The 20,355-nt window shown below is 37.9% G+C and overlaps 2 protein-coding genes across 3 annotated transcripts in view; one reads left to right on the top strand and one right to left on the bottom strand.

The window, feature by feature from the left end:
- The window catches only part of CMSS1 (cms1 ribosomal small subunit homolog), a 378,052-nt gene that overhangs the window by 333,324 nt on the left and 24,373 nt on the right, over positions 1-20,355 (bottom strand). The gene's annotated exons all lie outside the window — the stretch shown is intronic.
- The window catches only part of FILIP1L (filamin A interacting protein 1 like), a 54,504-nt gene that overhangs the window by 15,281 nt on the left and 18,868 nt on the right, over positions 1-20,355 (top strand). Inside the window, exons 1-2 of one of the 2 annotated variants that reach the window (XM_037160855.2) lie at positions 12,014-12,102; positions 12,214-14,986. In XM_037160855.2, the coding sequence (XP_037016750.2) occupies positions 12,023-12,102; positions 12,214-14,986 (2,853 nt within the window). In that variant the 5' untranslated portion in view covers positions 12,014-12,022. Of the gene's footprint in view, positions 1-12,013; positions 12,103-12,213; positions 15,346-20,355 lie in introns of those variants that run through there. The other variant, XM_037160854.2, reaches the window with a different exon arrangement.

The raw sequence follows: 20,355 nt of genomic DNA, 5'->3' as shown, positions 1-20,355 counted from the left end.
GCTAAACAAGATTATTCAGATGATGAAAAGCCCTGACTTGTGATGCCCGGTGTTTTACTATATATGCCTCTGATAGCACCTGAAGACTCCTCCATCACTTCCTGCCCTAACCCTTACTTCACACGGAAGGAAAATGGTAATCCAGCTTGCTGGATCTGGACCCATTTTTGGTGTCTCGAAATGATCTCAATAATGATGACAGGATTTTCAGTAACAAGGACATAAAACAGACACAGATGTACACTCATATTCAGCTAGCAGATGCCAAAAAAAAGTGTTACTGTTCTTCTATATCTTGCTGACCAAGTCAAATGAATTGAGCATTACATTATGACTATGGTATGCTGTAGCTGTAATTTTTAAAAAACCTTTGACTGGTGAGAGAAATAAAAGGAAGCAACATACATGGAATAAAACAAAGACTAGTCATAGCTATTTTTAAGAGTGCTCCTAAAAATTAGACTAAATAGTGAAAAGTCCCATTGAAAAAGGGAGTAGTGCAAGGAAACAAATTATAGGCCCAATTACCAAGAACCTATCTCAGCCCAAGGAAGATTTCCAATAAATGCTATGTAACTACTCTGCAAACTGCTTAGAACTCTGTGGTTATTTAACCATGAACATAGCTGCTATCAGTGCAATGCAACACCTAAAATCACACATTATATAAGAATTGCTGTAAGATGGTGGCACAGAATCATAACCAGATTATCAAAGTCTAGCTGTGAGAGCAGACGTAAAATCAAATAAAATAGTGTGATATATATACAGTTTTCTGCTTAGTAATTAATATGTAAATCTGGAAGAAAAAGTAATGTATTAAACTATCTCTGGAAGAATGAAAGCAAATATAGGAATTGAGCTGTGTTAAAGTGAAGTTACAAATTTTGGACTAAATGAGAGATAGAATATTTCATATTCCTTAAGAAAAAAGTCAAGCAAGATTTGATATCATGCTATTTGGTTCTTGATGGGAAACTATAATAGGTTATGACCAGAGTGATCTATGCAAGTATACAAGCAAATTTTGACTGAAAAAGGTAAACTGATAAGTAAAAGCACAGTACCTTGCACATAGTAGGTGCTCGATGTAATTGCCTCATAAAGATCTGAAATGAATGAAATGTCAGCTGACCTACATGCACATCACTGCAGATGGACCCATTTAAAAACCATGCAATCAGTGGTTTCAATGCCTGTATTTCAAAGAGTGGTTTCAAACAAAACCCAGTATCTTATGGAGACAGTTTTGCCCCTTAGGATTTTTCTAAGAACTGGGAGAGAGGGATTTCAAAGCAGAGACTCTTCCATCTGTGGTAGGGAGCAACAACTAGTTTTATTAATGATGGAAACATTGAAACGGTGACTAGGCCAGTAAATCTGGCGACTTCATCAGACTGAAGCAAAGGGCTTGCTTAGTAACAGCTTCAAAAAGGCGACTGCTTAGTAAAACAGAGACTTTTCCAGAGAAAGACACATTTACCATTTAGGTTCTAATGGCCTGTCTTTGTGAGGAATGGTTCTCAAAGTGTGGCCCCTTTCAAGAAGTCTGTAAGGTCAAAGCTATTTTCATAACAACACTGTCTTTTTAATTCTCATTTTCTCACAAGTGTGTAAGGAGTTTTCCAGAGGCTACATGACGTGTGGTGACATCAGGACTGTGACAGCTAATGGCATATATGAAACAGATTTGAGAATCCAGCTGTCTTCAGTTAAGCCAGACATTAGAGTTTACAGACATATAAAACAATACAACTTTCCCCACTGTTTTGGTTTGAAAAAGTTATTTTTTAGAAAACATGCTATTTATGTTAACATATAATAGTTTTATTAATGAATAAATGCATATTTTTATAGTGCCTTCCTCTGAATTTCTAAATAGCAAATACTGGTATATATAGCCCATACAATCAAAAGCTCTTTAGAGCCCTCAGTAATTTTGAAGAGTGTAAAGGAGTCAGTCATAAGACCAAAAATTTGAGAACTACCACTCTGGACCTTTTACTGAATTGCACTGGAACTGTCTGCTCATTCTTTCCCAAACAGCCAGCAGACTCTAAGGACAGGAAACCCTCCCTTTTTCATCGCAGCACAGCCCCAGTACTAACTATAGTCATTTAACGTTTGCAAAGTAAGTGAACAAAAGTCTTGCCACATTCATAATATCAAAACTTTAAATTCGAGATCCACATAGTGAATACAGTCAAGCTTTTGGAATTGTTCACTACTTATGGGTTGATTTCTATAGCTAACAGAAACAACATAATGTCATTAATGGCTTGTGGAACTGATTTTACTGCTAGATAATCACTCTAAGTTTATATGGGCCAGTTGTCTGAAAAACTGGTAAGAATCTGGAAAAGTAGAAATGTAATTAATGTGTTGTGATGTCGGATTATGGATGAGTATTTCCATTTTAATTTCATTCACTGTTTATGTAATATTCCTTGTGATAAACAAGCATATTTGCCCAGTAGAGTTCTGGACTCTGAGAAAAATAAATAAAGGAACCACATCTTGGCAGAGATGAAATAACCAGAGGAGAGTAAGGGGCCAGGATGCAGACATTGATTGCCCATCTCTCTTCTCCAACCAGCAAGCACATACTGTTCTAACGCAGGGATCTGAAGAGGGAAGAGACAGAGATGCTCCAAGTCTCCATTCTCTCTAGAGGCTAATGTACTTGGAGAACACCAATGAGAAAACTGTTTACACCTCATTTTCTTAAATATCTAAAATCATGCATATGGTAAAAAAACAGAGCATCCTATTTAAAAGATGAATAAGCCGACTTAGAACAATGTTACAGTATTTTCAACAGGAAGGTTTATTTGCTTATTCTTTCATTCATTCAAAACATACTCATTTAGTGCCCTCTACAGGTTAAGAACTTTGTAGTGGACACTATACAAGACAAAAATGAATCGGGTATGTGTCCTAATTTTAACAGGCTTGTATTTTAGTAGGGTTGTAGTGATGAACAAAAATAAGACCAAATTAAAGGTGGTGAGAACTATATTCAATAATATAAATTATTATGGGCATGGCTGACATTACCATAAGCATTTGAGTACACCATATGTTTCATATGTGTGTTATATAAATGCATATTTTTATCAACACTCAGTGTATCACACACATGCTGACGTGTGTATAAATAAAAACTGAAAACACCCTCAGAATGTATAATTTGTAATAAAGAACCAGTATCATAGTACCAAAGAACATTCAAGATGATAGATGTGATATTTTGAAAAAAACAAGAAAATGGTATTGCATATTAATAGTGATAAACCACAGTAAGTTATAACAGTTCTAAGCCATAATAGAAACTGTAAAGAAAAGCTGTAATAAGATACTGCTTTAAGCTAGTTTGGATTTAACTGCCTCACATTTGTGTCCATAAAACCAGCTTCCACAACCTGTTTTTATTGGACAGGATTCAATGAATGTTCCTAATCCTGTGGTGTCAGTACTTGAACATGAATATGAGTACTCCAAGACAGTAGTCCTCAAACTGGAGTACACATACCCCTGAGGACAGCAAAGACTTTCCAGAGGTACAGGCATTGGAGAGCTTTAAGGGAATCAATGTCTACATCTGCAGTTCGCACACATATGCTTTCCAAAACTGATCTGCCAGAAAAAGTGCTTGTGCTTTGAGTTCTCTCTTTCCAACAACCCTTTCAAAATAATCTTATTACTTAAAATCTTACCAAATGCATCTTCATGGGTTGGAAACCCCTCTGGGGCACAGACAAGGGGAAAACTAGGGAGAGACTCCTGAGAGGGTCCAATGAGAGAACAGCTGCAGTTTCAGAACCAACCACTGGATGGAGCAATGTCTATTACTTCACCTAGGCAAATTAGGCAAGTCCCTATGCCTCAGCTTTTTTAGAAGTCAATGGTATTTACACATTTACTTAAATTAAAAAAAATAATAAAGTCATACTTTTCCTGCATATTGTATTTGGGTGACTGATTTGCCAATGACGACCTAGATTATATGGCAGAGGTTAATATATATCTTTTCAAAGTATTTAACCTTGAATAAAAAATTCCAGATACCAGTTTTAAAATGTGCGAAGGGGTACTTAGCATTTAAAAATTCCTCTAGAACAAAGTACTGAAGAGAAAAACATTTTAAAGATTTTATTTGTTTATTTTTAGACAGAGGGGAGGGGAAGGAGAAAGAGAGGGAGAGAAGTATCAATGTGTGGTTGCCTCTCACTGCCCCCTACTGGGGACTTGGCCCACAACCCAGGCATGTGCCCTGACTGAGAATCGAACCAGTCACCTTTTGGTTTGCAGGTGGGCACTCAATCCACTAAGCCATACCAGCCAGGGCTGAAGAGAAATTTTAAAAAAACAATCCCATTTACAATAGCATCAAAAAGAATAAAACTCTTAGGAATATATTTAATCAAGGAGGTAAACAATCCATACAGTAAAAACTATAAGACATTGATGAACTAAACCAAAGACACAGATAAAAAGATATTCCGTGTTCTTTAAATATTAAAAAAATTAATATTAAAATGTCCATACTATCCAAAGTGATCCAGATTCAGTGCAATCCCCATTAAATTCCATTGGCATTTTTCACAAAAAATAATTTTTTTAATCCCAAAAGGTATATGGAATCACAAAAGACCCTGAAGAGCCAAAGTGATCTTGAGAAAGTAGAACAAAACTGGAGCCATCACATGTCCTGATTTTAAACCACAGTGCAAAGCTATAGCAATCAAAAACAGTATGAAACTGGCATAAAAACAGACACATAGACCAGTGGAACAGAATAGAAGGCCCAGAAATAAACCTATCCATATATGGTCAATTAATTATCAACAAAGGAACCAAGAACATACAATGGGGAAAGGATAGTCTCTTCAAGAAATGGTGCTGGGAAAACTAGATATTCACATGCAAAAGAATGAAACTGGACTTACATCATAAATGACGAAGCTATTTTACATTACATAAAAAAATGAACCCAAAATGGATTAAAGATTTGAAACCAGGACCTGAAACTGTAAAACTCCTAGAAGAAAACATAGGGAGCAAACTCCTTGACACTGGTCCTGGCAGTGATTTTTGGGCATTCACACCCAAACAAATTAAACAAACATGATTACACCAAAGTAAAAGCTTCTGCACAGCAAAGGAAACTATAACAAAATAAAATGGTAACCTGTGGAATAGGAGAAAATATTTGCAAACCACCTATGTGATAAGGAATTACTATCCAAAATACACAAGGAACTCACATAACTCAACAGTGAAGAACCAAATAACCCAGTGAAAAATGGGCAAAGGACATAAATAGACATTTTTCCAAAGACACATAACTGGCCAACAGGTACACAAAAAAAGCGCTCAACATCATTAATCATCAGGGAAACACAAATCAATACCACAGTGAGATATCAGTCACACCTGCTGAAATGTCTTATTATCAAAAGGAGGCAACAAATGCTAGCCAAGACATAGAGACAAGGGCACTCTTGTATTGTTGGTGGGAATGTAAACTGGTACAGTCAATACGGAAAAAGTATGGGAGTTCCCCAAAAAATTAATAATAGAACTAGATTGAGCCATCTCACTTCTGGGTATATATCCAAAGTAAGTGAAGTCACTATCTTGAAGAGATACCTGCACTTCTGTGTTCACTGCACCATTATTCACAATAGCCAAGGTGGAGAAACCAGTGTCCAATGAGAGAGGAATGGATAAAGAAAATAGGACTGCACACACACACAGGGGTAGGCAAAAGTGGGTTTACATTTATAAGTACATAAAACACAATTTGTTCTCATATTATTAATTATTGCATTATTTTTATATGAACAACTGTAAACCTACTTTTGCCCATGCCTGAATGCACATATGTATATGTACAGGGTCCAGCAGAAGTAAGGCCTGCTTGAGTGTGGTTGGTAGGGTAATAACATGGGTGGAATAATCTATACTTTTATTTTGAACATTTCATCTAAAATGTCTTATGGTGTGCTTGAGTGTGATATTGTTATATTACAGAATTACATGCATATGATTTTGTAATAAAAGATTTTATAATAAAACAGGAGTATTATTTGTGCCAGACCCTATATATACAATGTAGTATTACTCACCCATTGGAAAAAAAGGAAATCCTGATATTTTCAACAATGTGGATGTAAATGGAGGGAATTATAGTAAATGAAATAAGCCAGGCAAAGAAAGACAGGTGTGTTCTGTATAGTATCACTTATATGTGGAGCCTAAAAAAAAAGTTTCCCTGGCCAGTATGGCTCACTAGGTTGGGCGTCTTTCTGCAAAGGAAAAGGTCACTGGCAGGGTCCCCTGTCAGGGCACATGCCTGCATTGCAGGTTTGGTCCCCGCTAGGGGCGCCTACAACAGGCCACAAATTGATGTTTCTCACTCACATTGATATTTCTATCCCTCTCAAGACCCTCACTTCCCCTCTCTCTAAAAAAAATAAATAAAATCCTTAAAAAGATAGTGTAACTCATAGAAACAGAGTAGAATGGTGGTTGCCGGGGGCTGGGGGTGGGGTGGGGGAAATAGGGAGAGGCTGGTAAAAGGGCACAGTAATAGTATGAACCAAATCTGGGGATCTAATGTATAACACGTGACTAGAGTTGACAGTACTGTGTGACACAACTGAAACTGGCTAAGAGAGTGGAACTTAAGTGTTCTCACACACACAAGAAAAGGTGCATGTGTGAGGTGATGGATGTGTTATGTGTTAATTAGATGGGAATCCTTTCACAATTTATGTATATAACAAATAATATATACTTTGAACACCTGACTTTATTTTTCACTTATACCCCAGTGAGCTAAATTTAAAAAGTAGATAACGTGCTAAAGGGATGTGCTATGATTACTTTTTATATGGACAAACTAATTGTACATAATAAAATAATTGTTTCAGGAGAGGAAAAAGCAAACATTTGAAAATTGCTGCTCTGTGCAATATGAACTAAAAAGAATGCATGTACAATGGTGAGACTTTTTCTTCAAGTGGACAGTTTTTCTAATACAGAGAGTGTTCCTGGAGAAAGACACTTTGTATGTGGACCAGGTCCCTGCCATAGTTTTTGTTCTTTGTTGGAGAGGCAATGTGATATGCAGAAACAGTCTTTGCCCTTCCTGACCTTTCTGACCCCTGATTTTCATAGCTGAAAAATAGAGATAATAATCCCAAACCCTAAAAATTTACCATGATAATTAGAACCAGTAGATGTATGCATTTAGCTCAGCTTGGCAACACATCGCTGACACTAAATAAAGAATGGTAGTTATACAGTCTCCAAATTTTAGTCTTTGGGCTGTGTGAGGAAAATCACAAGTTTGAACTGAAATTATTTACTCCCCCTTTTAGGTGAAAATTTAGCTACTGACCAATCACCTATAATATGCATATTCATTCATTTTTCCAGTAATGTGGACAGATGTTAGCTAATTCAGTCATGATGTTCCCTGTGAAAAAATGAATGGCCATGTAGGTTAGGAATGTAGGCTGTGTCCACAGATTGTGGTATAATCAATAAGGAAGGACTGGCTGTGTTAATATTCAGTCAGAACAGCATTTCTGACATATACTCAGTAAAGCCCTGCTATCCACAGTCAGTCGTAGCACCAGCACCTGGCAGCTTGTTATACTGTGAGATGTGAGGCTCATCCCCACCTACTGAATTGGAATCTGAGATTTAACAAGATTCCCAAGTGATTTAAATGCACCTAAAACTGTGATAAGCACTGGTAAAGAACAGGCCCTTCACACAGAAAACACCGGGTGTGTATGTAACTCAGGTGGGAACTTTCTGTTGCATCTGTTTAATTAAAGCAGAGTAAGGCAGGACTACGGAGAGTCTAATTTCTAATGATAGACTGACATATAAACAGAAACACACATGCATAGATCAGTGGTTCTCAGCTGGGGAGAGCTGCCCTCTTTCCCTCTCCTACCTCTTAGAAGACAATGGACAATGTTTGGAGACGTTTTTGGTTGTCACAACTGGGTTGCTAATGGCATCTAGTGAGTAGAGGCTAGGGATGCTGCTTAAACATCTTACAACGCACAGGGCATTCCCCACAACAAAGAATCATTTGGCCCAAAATGTCAATAGGGGAAACTATTCATGGAAAAAGGAACAATAATTTGACTACACAGCTCTGTGGGAATGAATTTCATATGTGGACATTCTGCATCTCAAGATCTACACTGCTTTCAAGATTATGGGTACCCTGGTTAAAAGCTCTCAAAACCACTTACTTGCTTTTCCTAGCAAACCCAGAGTCAATGATAACCTGTATAAGTGTATAAAGTCAGTCAGTGTCAATGCCTAAAACCTGTTAAGCAAAGAAAAATAATGGAGACAGAAAAGTAAGTTACTGTTTGGTTTAAAACCCAATCCTCCTGAAGAAGGGTGGACTTAGACCCTCACCTACACAACCTCCTTACCCCAAAGACTTCAACGGTCTATACCTTCATTGTGTACAATCCCTTGTCTGCAACTTCAAAAATCTAAAGACTACACCAAGGTTTTTGCTAAGTTGTGGTAGCAAAGCTTCTTACCTGAACTCATTTAGCAGCAAAACCTGAATAGATTTGAGGCTATTTATTATCTTAATTATCCCACTTAATGTAACCATTCACATGGTTCACTGCAGAAATATTTAGAGGTTTGCTGAGAAGGTGGTGCCACAGGCATTGCTGGAGCTATTACATAATATATGGTGGGTGCTCCTTCCAGCCTTTCTAAAATTTGAAAACTGGGGGGAGGTAGGAGAGGGTAAAGTGGGGGATAAATGATGATGGAAGGAAACTTGAATTGGGCTGGTGAACACACAATACAATATATACATGATGCATTATAGAATTGTACCCCTGAAACCTAAATAATTTTATTAACCAATATCATTCCAATAAATTCATTAAAAAATAAAATTTGCAAACTTTAGGGTTTTTGAAAACACATGACTTAAAAAGTTTTGGACAATGATTGTGGACCTCAATTACTAAAATATAGTTAGCACTCAGCAAATATTTGCTGAAAGCATTCATATATACATATGTAGTTGAAAGAAATACATCTAGTCAAATATGTGTGTATATTTGTATGTACACGCACAAAGGGAGACATATATGCATGCAGATACATATATCTACATTAGGGCACTGCACACAGTAGGCTGGGCTTGCAGCTTCAAATTCTATAAAGATCAGCTAACTTTGCAAAGAAACACTTTTCCACAGACAGTAAACTAACCTGAAACTTCAAGGTTTAAATGCTTTTGGATATAAAGCAAGAGAGAATGATTTAGGGTAAGCCCATTCACCATACCAGAAGAAGTGCTAATTCCAATACAGTAGCGTAACTAGTTTGTTGTCTCTCTCTTCGTCTATCTGTCTTTTTCTCGTATGTGTACACAGTGCCACAGTGTAATAGCTTTACAAGCACCCAACTGGCTCCATAAGGGTTACATTACTGGTTGTCTGTCCTAAATGATGGCTGGGGGTGTAACTCTTTCTGCACGTAAACTCCTGTTTCCATCCACACAGGCTTTACCTGACTTGCTTGTTGACTGTCATATGCTGTGCTCATGAGACTGGCCCAGGGAAATAGTGGGTTGTTAGGAAGAAAGTAGTAAGGAGATGCTGAGAGCAGATGTATTCAAACTGACATTTTTATGTGCCCACCTTGTAAGACAGGGCTTGGGAACAGGTGGGGACGCCCACCAATTTCCAGAAACCACAGAGCTATGTGAGGTTGCACCATGCTGAGAAACATGCATCATGCTTGTTGCTGAAAACACTGAACACAATGGGAACATTTTAAACTTTTTTCAAAATCCTTCTTGTCTGTCATGGCACTGCCAAGATTCACTAATCACCATTAAATTTTAGTGGTCTTTTCATTACACTGCGAAACAATCTCCCCCGCCTTTATATCCTAAGAAAACACCCCTCCTTCTCATGAAAATGAAATAACATATGGTTTTATTTTAATAAATTGGAAAGAAATCTTGAAAAGCTTTTGGGAAGCTGCACTCTAATAGAACTCTAAGAACAGTGATGTAGAAGAGGGGATAATACTTTGCTGCAGTTATGCTCAGCACATTGTTTAATACAATTCTAATGCAAAAGCTGGAGAAAAGCAGCACTTTGCTGAAGTCTCTATAACTATCTCACCACTAAAGTGGTTCACCCACGGACTCTGTCACCAGTCTGAGAAGTTCCGTGACCATGCAGGAAGGAGCTGCCATATTTCTATTCCCAGGCTCCCAGGTGTCTCAAGTAGGCAGTGGGACGGGGCTGAAAGCCATGGGCAAGCCTTTGGCCAAGACTGTGGATGAGACCATCATTAACCCCACCCAAACATCCAGCCCAGCTTCTTCAAAATTTCAGAGGCCACAGCCCTTGGCCCGGCCTCCTGCCAGGTTCTCAAAACAGGGAAAACTAAAAGTGGATGCTTCCCACAAAAAAGTTTGGAATTCTTACATTATACAGTTATTTTAAACATGTTCCTCTTGTGTAATTACAGAAGAGCAGATTAGGATCTCAAAAATACTCTCTTATTTCCAAAAAGCCTGACCCATATTAGTTCCCTTTTAAAATGTCCTCTCTGATCCTTGAACAACTTTAAAAAAGAAAGTCCTCTGGCAATGGCAAGGACAATTATCCAATAATTATCTAATGCATTGGATGATTAACTCATTCCTAAGAAAAAAGATATATTAAAATATTATGAACTTTTCATGCTTGACCAGAAAACAAATATTTATAACTTTCATCCATGACAAGTGTTTCAGTTCAGTTCTTCAGGGATTCCATTCTATTTTAGCTTCTGTATAACAATACTTCAAAGCTGTAATTACACTCTCTATAATCAGCCCATTCCCAGCATAATTAAGAATACCACAAATTTAAAACTGAGAGCTTACTACTGAGGAAAAAAGTGTAAGGAAGAGAGACAGTTTACATTTCATGTAGAGTGCCCTCCTGTAATGCTGACAAATTTAAAATGTAAAAAAAAGCTACAATAGAATCATTTTAAGAGGGTATCATTATGTTGCTAATATAAAAATTCTCCTCCCTCTTTTCTAGCATCTGACTCTCATCAGTAAGCTCTTTCCCGCCCTGGCCAGGTGGCTCAGTGGGTTGGAGCATCATCCCATACACCAAAAGGTTGCAGGTTCAGTCCCTAGTCAGGGTGCTACAGGAGGCCACAGATCGATGTTTGTCTCTGTCCCAAATCAATAAATATGTCCTCAAGTGAGGATTAAAATAAGTAAATAAATAAACAAGCAAGCTTTCCTATCAAACCCTGTGCTCTTTTCACATATTACAAAAACTGTAAACCCCTTCAGATGCCTCTCAATTCCCCTCATTCATCTACCATCCACTATGGAGATAAAGATACACGGGAAGTGATTCCTGGAACACTGTCATGCTAGTGTAAACCAAGCTTGACTCGTCAGAGAAGTCCATCAATGAACTACACAACTTCTAAGCAATGTGAACAAAATATTACCTTAACTATGAATCAGGAAGTTGAGCACCAAACATTAATGTACATATATTGTAATGGTTCAAGCAAACCATTTGATAAATATGGTAATAGCCACATCAATAAAAAAGAATCATTAAAACTAACACCATATGCTTACTATGTGCCAGCACTGTGACCATCTTAGATGTATTATCTCATTTAATTTTCACAAATGATAGTATAGTATAATTATTGCCTTCATTTTTCATGAGGAAATTGAAGCTCAGAGATATTAAATGACTGCCCAGATTAGTTAGCTGGTAAGAGCAGGGTCAGTCCTGAAGCCAGGTCCAACTGAGTCTCAAACTTGTACCTGTGTTTACAGCCTTCAGGCTAAACTGCTAGTTTAGGGATTATAAACTACACAAGCAATTTAACCCAAATATTCTTGCCATTACTTTTCTACTAAGGTTCCTGGTGAACTGCAACTGTTACCCATCAGTGAGGGGCAGGGGGATTGATGGTAGTAAAAGCAGAAAAGCAAGATAACTGTTTATCAAGATTCTCCTCTCCCATCAAATTCAAGAGTTTCTGTATTCTGTAAGAATGATACAATCTTTCTATAAATTAAAATTACATAAGAATTCAATCATAGCTGATAAGTTACTAAAGCACCAATTACAAAATAGAATGCACTTTTGTATTTTTCAGATTAAAGAAGCTAATTGACCAAGAAACTGAATTCCAGGAGAAGAAGGAACAAGAAAAGGAAAAAAGGGTCGCCGCCCTGAAAGAGGAGTTGACCAAACTGAAGTCTTTTGCTTTGATGGTGGTAGACGAACAACAAAGGCTAACAGCACAGCTTGCCCTTCAAAGACAAAAAATCCGAGACCTAACCACAAGCACAAAGGAAACGCATGCTAAACTAGCCCTTGCTGAAGCCAGGGTTCAGGAAGAAGAGCAGAAGGCAACCAGACTAGAGGAAGAACTGCAAACGCAGACCACAAAGTTTCACCAGAACCAAGAAATAATTATGGCGAAGCTCACCAATGAGGACAGCCAAAATCGCCAGCTTCGACAAAAGCTGGCAGCACTCAGCCGGCAAATTGATGAGTTAGAAGAGACAAACAGATCCTTACGGAAAGCAGAAGAGGAGCTCCAAGATATAAAAGAAAAAATAAACAAGGGAGAATACGGAAACTCGAGTATCATGGCCGAGGTGGAAGAGCTCAGGAAACGTGTGCTAGAAATGGAAGGGAAGGATGAAGAGCTCATAAAAATGGAGGAGCAGTGCAGGGATCTCAATAAGAGGCTCGAAAAGGAAACATCACAGAGTAAAGACTTTAAACTCGAGGTTGAAAAACTCAATAAAAGGATTATGGCTCTGGAAAAATTAGAAGATGCTTTCAACAAAAGCAAACAAGAATGTTACTCTCTAAAATGCAACTTAGAAAAAGAAAGGATGACCACAAAGCAGTTGTCTCAAGAACTGGAGAGTTTAAAAATAAGGATCAAAGAGCTAGAAGCCATTGAAAGTCGGCTGGAAAAGACAGAATTCACCCTAAAAGAAGATTTAACTAAACTGAAAACATTAACTGTGATGCTGGTAGATGAAAGGAAAACAATGAGTGAAAAATTAAAGCAAACTGAAGATAACTTACAAGCTGCTTCTTCTCAGCTTCAAGTGGAACAAAATAAAGTGACAACAGTTACTGAGAAGTTAATTGAGGAAACTAAAAGGGCACTGAAGTCAAAGACGGAGGTGGAAGAAAAAATGTACAGTGTAACCAAGGAGAGAGATGATCTAAAAAACAAACTGAAAGCAGAAGAAGAGAAAGGAAATGATCTCCTGTCCAAAGTTAATATGTTGAAAAACAAGCTTCAATCTTTGGAAGCAATGGAGAAAGATTTCCTTAAAAACAAACTAAATCAGGATTCTAGTAAGTCCACAACAGCATTACACCAAGAAAACAATAAGATTAAAGAGCTTTCTCAAGAAGTAGAAAGATTGAGACTGAGGTTAAAGGATATGAAAGCCATTGAGGACGACCTCATGAAAACAGAAGATGAGTATGAGACCCTAGAACGAAGGTACGCTAATGAACGAGACAAAGCTCAAATTTTATCTGAAGAGCTGGAGCATGTTAAAATGGAACTTGCCAAGTACCAGTTAGCAGAAAAGACAGAGTCCAGCCATGAACAATGGCTTTTCAAAAGGCTACAAGAAGAAGAAACTAAATCAGGGCATCTCTCAAGAGAAGTAGAAGCACTGAAAGAGAAAATTCATGAATACATGGCAACTGAGGACCTGATATGTCACCTCCAGGGAGACCATTCAGTTCTGCAAAAGAAACTCAATCAACAAGAAAACAGGAACAGAGATTTAGGAAGAGAGATCGAAAACCTCACTAAAGAGTTAGAGAGGTACCGGCATTTCAGTAAGAGCCTACGACCTAGTCTCAATGGAAGAAAAATCTCTGACCCTCAAGTATTTTCCAAAGAAGTGCAGACAGAAGCAGTAGACAATGAACCACCCGATTATAAGAGTCTCATTCCTCTGGAACGAGCAGTCGTCAATGGTCAGTTTTATGAGAGTGAGGACCAGGATGAGGATCCTAATGAGGAGGAATCTGTGCTGTCCTTCAAATGCAATTCATCTATTCCCTGTCCTGTTAACAGGAAGCTGTGGATTCCTTGGATGAAGTCCAAGGAGGGCCATCCTCAGAATGGAAAAATACAAACTAAACCCAATGGCAACTTCATGCAACCTGGAGATCTAGTCCTAAGCCACACACCTGGGCAGCCGCTTCATATAAAAGTTACTCCAGACCATGTTCAAAACACAGCCACTCTTGAAATCACAAGTCCAACCACAGAGAGTCCTCACTCTTACACAAGCACTGCTGTGATACCAAACTGTGGCACCCCAAAGCAAAGGATAACCATCCTCCAAAACGCCTCCATAACACCGGTGAAACCCAAAACCTCTGCTGAAGGCCTCATGAATTTAGAGCAAGGCATGTCCCCAGTTACCGTGGCAGCCTTTGCCAGAGCACAGACCCCAGAGTCTAGTGGTTCTATAACTCCAGAAAGGACAATGTCGCCTATTCAGGTTTTGGCTGTGACTGGTTCAGCTGGCTCTCCTGAGCAGGGACGCTCCCCAGAGCCAATAGAAATCAGTGCCAAGCATGCAATTTTCAGAGTCTCCCCAGATGGGCAGTCATCATGGCAGTTTCAACGTTCAAACAGTAATAGTTCAAGTGTGATAACTACTGAGGATAATAAAATCCACATTCACTTAGGAAGTCCTTACATGCAAGCTGTAGCCAGCCCCATGAGACCTGCCAGCCCTTCAACACCACCGCAGGATAACCGAACTCAATGCTTACCTAACGGAGCACTAAACAAAACAACCAATAAAGTCACCAGCAGTATTACTATCACACCAACAGCCACACCTCTTCCTCGACAATCACAAATTACAGTAAGTAATATATATAACTGACCCTCGTCCAATGTATACTGATATTATTGCAAAGAACTCAGTCCTCTTTAGTTATCCCTCCACATCCCCCGAGACTGACTCAACTTGTACTTTGGGAAGGTCTGTGCATGAACTGTTCAAGAGTACCTGAACTAACTGTTGCCTGCATAGTCATACGAAGTGTGCACTTACTGTATATCTTTTCATTTACATGCCTGTATAAAAAACATGTAGTCTTCACTTGTATAAATACATCTTTATGTGTTTCATTTTCCATAACTCACATTAATTTGATTGCAACTTGTTTTGGTGAAATACTTTAACATTATAAAGCAGTAAATAATTTGTTGTTTTTACCATTGCTTGCTGAATTTTCTTTGGTCACTTTGTGTTATATTTTTGCATGTACAGTAGAATTTTATTTCCTGTTCATGTCTGTTAATTCTTCCTTAAAAAAAAAGAACAAACAGAACCTACTTCCCATTTACAGTCAACTTTTGATTATATATCAGAGGAAGAGAAAAGTTTAAATAAATAAAAATTTATGTCTCTTTGATTTCAATGTGAACTATAAGATCTCTCAGGAGCAAACTTAACTTCATGATCGAGATGTGTCTCGGTGTCTTCGGGGCTCAGCACAGTGCTTTGCATGTGTCAGGAACTTAATGTGCTGATAACAGCTGAATAAAAGAATATTAAATGATTTGCTTTTGTGAGCACATGCACGGATGGTGAAAGTAAAAAGCTTTGAAATGTGCTAGGAAGCCAGAAAAAGCACATTTGGAAATACAAGTTACTTTGGAAATACAAGTTACCTTGAAAATCAAGAGTTGACTGTATTTCTACCACAAACAAAAATCCCCATAAAATATATATGCATACATTCAGAGCAAGAATCAGCCACTATTACATGTGCTCTTGCGAACATTCTACTTCAAAGCAAAAATGTCATTTTTGTTCCTTTTTCCTATTGGAGCCCCCAAATCATTTGGATTACTTAAGGTAGGTGCTCTCCACCTTGCTTGTAAGTGGGCTGCCTTCAGAATCTTTCAACTTAATCATGACTTTTTTTTAACCTCAAGCAAATAAAAACCAAAGAAAGTTACAAACACAAGTTATAGAAAAGGAATGTTTTTAAAAGATCTTCAAGTATGTTAAGGATGTTTCTTCTGACTATTGTTATGCCACTATGTCACTTATAAGGTAGGTGATAAAATCTCATCCAAGGCAGCCTAAAAAAATCTGACACCCAGCTCATGGGACTCTGAGCATAATCCATACTTCTGTAGCAGAGAACAACTTCCAAAGGAACATTTTCAATTATAAATCTAGTCCCCAAGTCAAACTCCAAAGAGATGGTTTCAGACAAAGTAGCTCATTGCCATTTTCCCTTTTCCAACCTCCTGTTAATTTAGTATGCTTAATGTTATTGCTTTTAAACACAATTCATTTAAACACCTAGGCAAACTGTAAGGATCTTTAGAAGTAAAAGAAATCTTTCACAGTTATCCTCCTTTTCCCTGTAAAATCAGTTTCATGATAGCAAAGTGAGGATTTGTTGACAGAAACACTTCCATGGTGATGAACTATAACACCAATGCTGTGGGCTTGCATCATCATTGGATAAATGTGGATGAAGTTTAGGCTGGTGATGAATGAGAAAGCTTCTGTTTAAACACATTTATCTTGGGAATCGGCAGTGACCCAACTGTATTACAAAATACATGACAGCCTAAATGTTTTTCAAAACTATTTTTATTTTTAAGTCGCCTTGGGCTAGAATGTTAGAACTGCATATTTCATTTTACATATTACAAAGTAGACACTGATAATGCCACTGTACAAGATGTTTTTCTAAATAATAGTCAAGAGAGGGTGCTGATTTTGAAGGGTACTGATCAACTGACCATAAAATTATTAACAAAAACTAGAAAGAATTAAAGGACAAGGTCTTTCCAGGGCTTCTCAACCTTTGTCACATAATGGCACAAACAGAAAAAGTGTTTCCGTGGCCCTGGGGGCAAGCGGATGAAGAGGCAGAGACGATCAGCCAAGGACCCCTGTCACCCCCAGGTTCCTCCTGGCCCCACGTGCTGAGGGGAAGATTCATTCTTGATGCACCGGTAATTAAGAGAGTTTGAGGAGCTCTGGGCTATTTATCACTCCTTCCATTATATAAGATTCAACTTTTTTATACTATGTGAGCCAGGGCAATTCTCTACAATAAAGTTCATACCACAAGTCCATTATAATGCACAGATTCTCATTTTACCATCTGTTCCAGATATTAACTATAAACAGGCTTCCCAAGTGATTTAACACTGAATTTACTGAGCTTTCAAGGAATCAACCTCTTTTTTGAGGTTCCTCTATTGGGAGGATTATTTCAGTATAATAATTCATATCAGCATCAAAATTTAGGAGCACTGTCAGATTAATAACATATACAGATTATTCAAAGTGCTACTAATTAAAGCCTGTTGTAAAGAGAGCATCATTTCTAAGAGATATCATTCCTATTTCTACAAAATCATCCCTAAAATGACATTCTAGATTTATATCCTTTAATTTCAAAAATAATTTGTTTACATCTGCTGTGTGTGTGGTTACAGAGCTTACTTTTTCACCCACATATAATCACAGAAGAACCCTGAAAACTAGGAAGGAGAGAGGAAGTGACACTAAAAAATCCTGGTAATGAGACATGTGAGGGTGGAGGGTTGCATTCTTAGAGAAAAGAAGGCCAGGAGAGGGTCATGAAGATAGATTGCTTTTATATACATCTGAAAAAAATAGTGTCTTCTTTTCACTGGTCAAAGCCCCAGCTTCAGCCAAGTTTCATTCCACTCATCTCCCTTTCTCTTTAACTTTTTGAGCTGCGGCATCCTATCACAAATTTGAATAATTTTACCACATTCTTCTTTCTTCTTTCCACTTATAAGCAATGGCAAAACTTTCCCCTCAAGGATGCACTACTCTCTGGAGGTGCTGGTGAAAATAAAATCATCACCCTCGCTACAAGGACAATGTACATTACTATAGTTGGATCTTTACATATAAAGGAAAGTCTCTATACTTGTTCAAGGTGATGACTGGATTCCACAAACTCTGAAGGTCTCTGTAATTACAGTTCACAATGCCAGGACATTTTATGTGAGATCTTTAGGACATCCAAAGGTTAATTTTATCCTTAGGTTGCACTGTGACAAGGCCATAAAAGAGATTTAATTAAAATTTCTCAGACTTGTAGTCTAAGGATTCTATGATCTTTATTGATTGAAGTATAACTCCACACAAAAACAAGTTTTAGTAGCTCCTTTGATTCTGAATCTTTACAAAACCAGTCTCCCTTGAAACTTGTTAAACCTACTCGAACAAAAATAAAATAGTTTTTTCAAAAAGAGACACAGAAAAATTTTTAAAAAACTTGTTAAACAAAGATCTTTATATTAACAACATTCTAGTTTCCCTATACTTTGCTTTCTATTAAGTTTTTCCTCCAAAATAATAATTTTGCTTTGGAATCCTAAGAGGAAAAAAATCAGATAATAATGCATTTCCAAGATGTTAAGAAAAGTATTTGTTAAAATAAAACCCAAGATACTTGTAAGAGAATCCTGGACTCCACTCAAAGCTATCGAATCAGAATCTCTGAGGGTAGAGGACCACAAAGCTGCAGTTTTTATAAGGTTTTCCACTGATTAGTATACACCCTGAAGTAGGAACTCCATTGTTTTTACAAATTCCTATACTGATAAACATTAGTAAATGTGTCCTGACTATAATCTCACTCAATCATAATGAATTACACTTGTCCCAGGAAATGTGACTATTCTGCCCTCTGGTGGCATGACAAACAGAAGGCTTGTTCCTCAGGTTTTCTTCATATTCAAAAGACAAGATCCATTAAACACACACACACACACACACACACACACACACACACACACTCTCTCTCTCTCTCTCTCTCTCTCTCTCTCTCTCTCTCTCTCTCTCTCTCTCTCTCTCTCTCTGTCTCTCTCTCTCTCTCTCTCTCTCTACCATTTTATGGGGAGGGAAGGTTCCCAGTGTTACGACTTTAGCAAAGCGCAGACGCCCGAATCCCCCACAGTGGTAGCAGGCTGTCTGACACCTTCAAGCTCCGTTTCTTTCTCAGGTCCCAGGCCTTCAACGTCAGCCTACAGCATTTCTTGGTAATGGTCCAGAACACACATTAAGGAGAGCAGTTTGGATGAACCAAAACAAAGGACTCCATTCACCTCAGGCCACAGTGAAGCAAATGCAAGAAAGAGCAAAGAAAACAAGTAGTTCATCAAAGTCTACAAACCTTAAACCCCTTTAAAATTCATTTTCATTTAGATTACACTCCAAGTCCTTTCCTTTCCAACTGATGGACCCTTCTACTCCTCAAGCTCAGACAAGCAGGGAAAAGCTTTCGTGCAGCAGGATATTCCAGAGTAGCATCCCCCAAAGGCAACGCTGTAGGATAAGGAATCCTTAGGGAGTTCAGCAAGTTAACTGGCCAACACTGCTAAGTACTTTATAATTTGATAATGAATTAACACTGTTTATATGGCAGCACATACAAATCTGTCAACATTCCATCAGGACACACAGTTTTATACTTAAAAAGGTGCAATAAAAATAGACTCTGGCATTGCAATCAGCTATCCTGGGGATAATCCTCTTTACATGTGTTTTCATTTAAAATTTCGCTTATTTTTTCCCACAAAATTATTGGGCATGAAAAATAAAATTTATCTGATTATTTGAGACAATTTTTTGAAAGCCTTAAGTTGGTTTTATGTTTGTGAGTTCCCTTCCCCTCATAACCAAATGGTCCTATATATTTTAAAATTTTTTTCAATTACAGTTTATATTCAATATTATTTTGTACTAGTTTCAGGTGCCAGCACAGTGGTGGACAATCATATACTTTACAAAGCATTCCCCCTGCTATTTCCAGTATATACCCGGCACCATACATAGTTATTACAATATCATTGACTATATTTCCTATCCTGTACTTTACATCCCTGTGATTCTTTTGTAACCACCAATCTGTACTTTTCCTGCATGGTTGTTAAGGTTACCAGGATAACCTTTTTTTAAAATCTCAGACTTTTGTTTTTGTTTTCAACTTTGAGTAACTAACAATGCATATAGGCATAGAAAGGCTGCCTCGCTGTCCGCTGTTCCTCAGGCCTCTGGAAACACGGAGGGGGTTTACTGACCTACCACTGGTGTCTCAGCTCCCAGTATCTTCTCTTCAAAGCTTCACATGGACACAGCTGATTGATTCACTGATCATGGCATACTGAATTGCCTACCTCTTGCCCAACACTGGGACAGATTATTATGAAGACAAA

This window comes from Artibeus jamaicensis, unplaced genomic scaffold (genome assembly GCF_021234435.1).
Source record: "Artibeus jamaicensis isolate MK-2021 breed Jamaican fruit bat unplaced genomic scaffold, CSHL_Jam_final contig_558, whole genome shotgun sequence".
In the NCBI taxonomy this organism is placed as follows: domain Eukaryota; kingdom Metazoa; phylum Chordata; class Mammalia; order Chiroptera; family Phyllostomidae; genus Artibeus; species Artibeus jamaicensis.
This window is presented reverse-complemented; position numbering and strand designations above follow the sequence as displayed.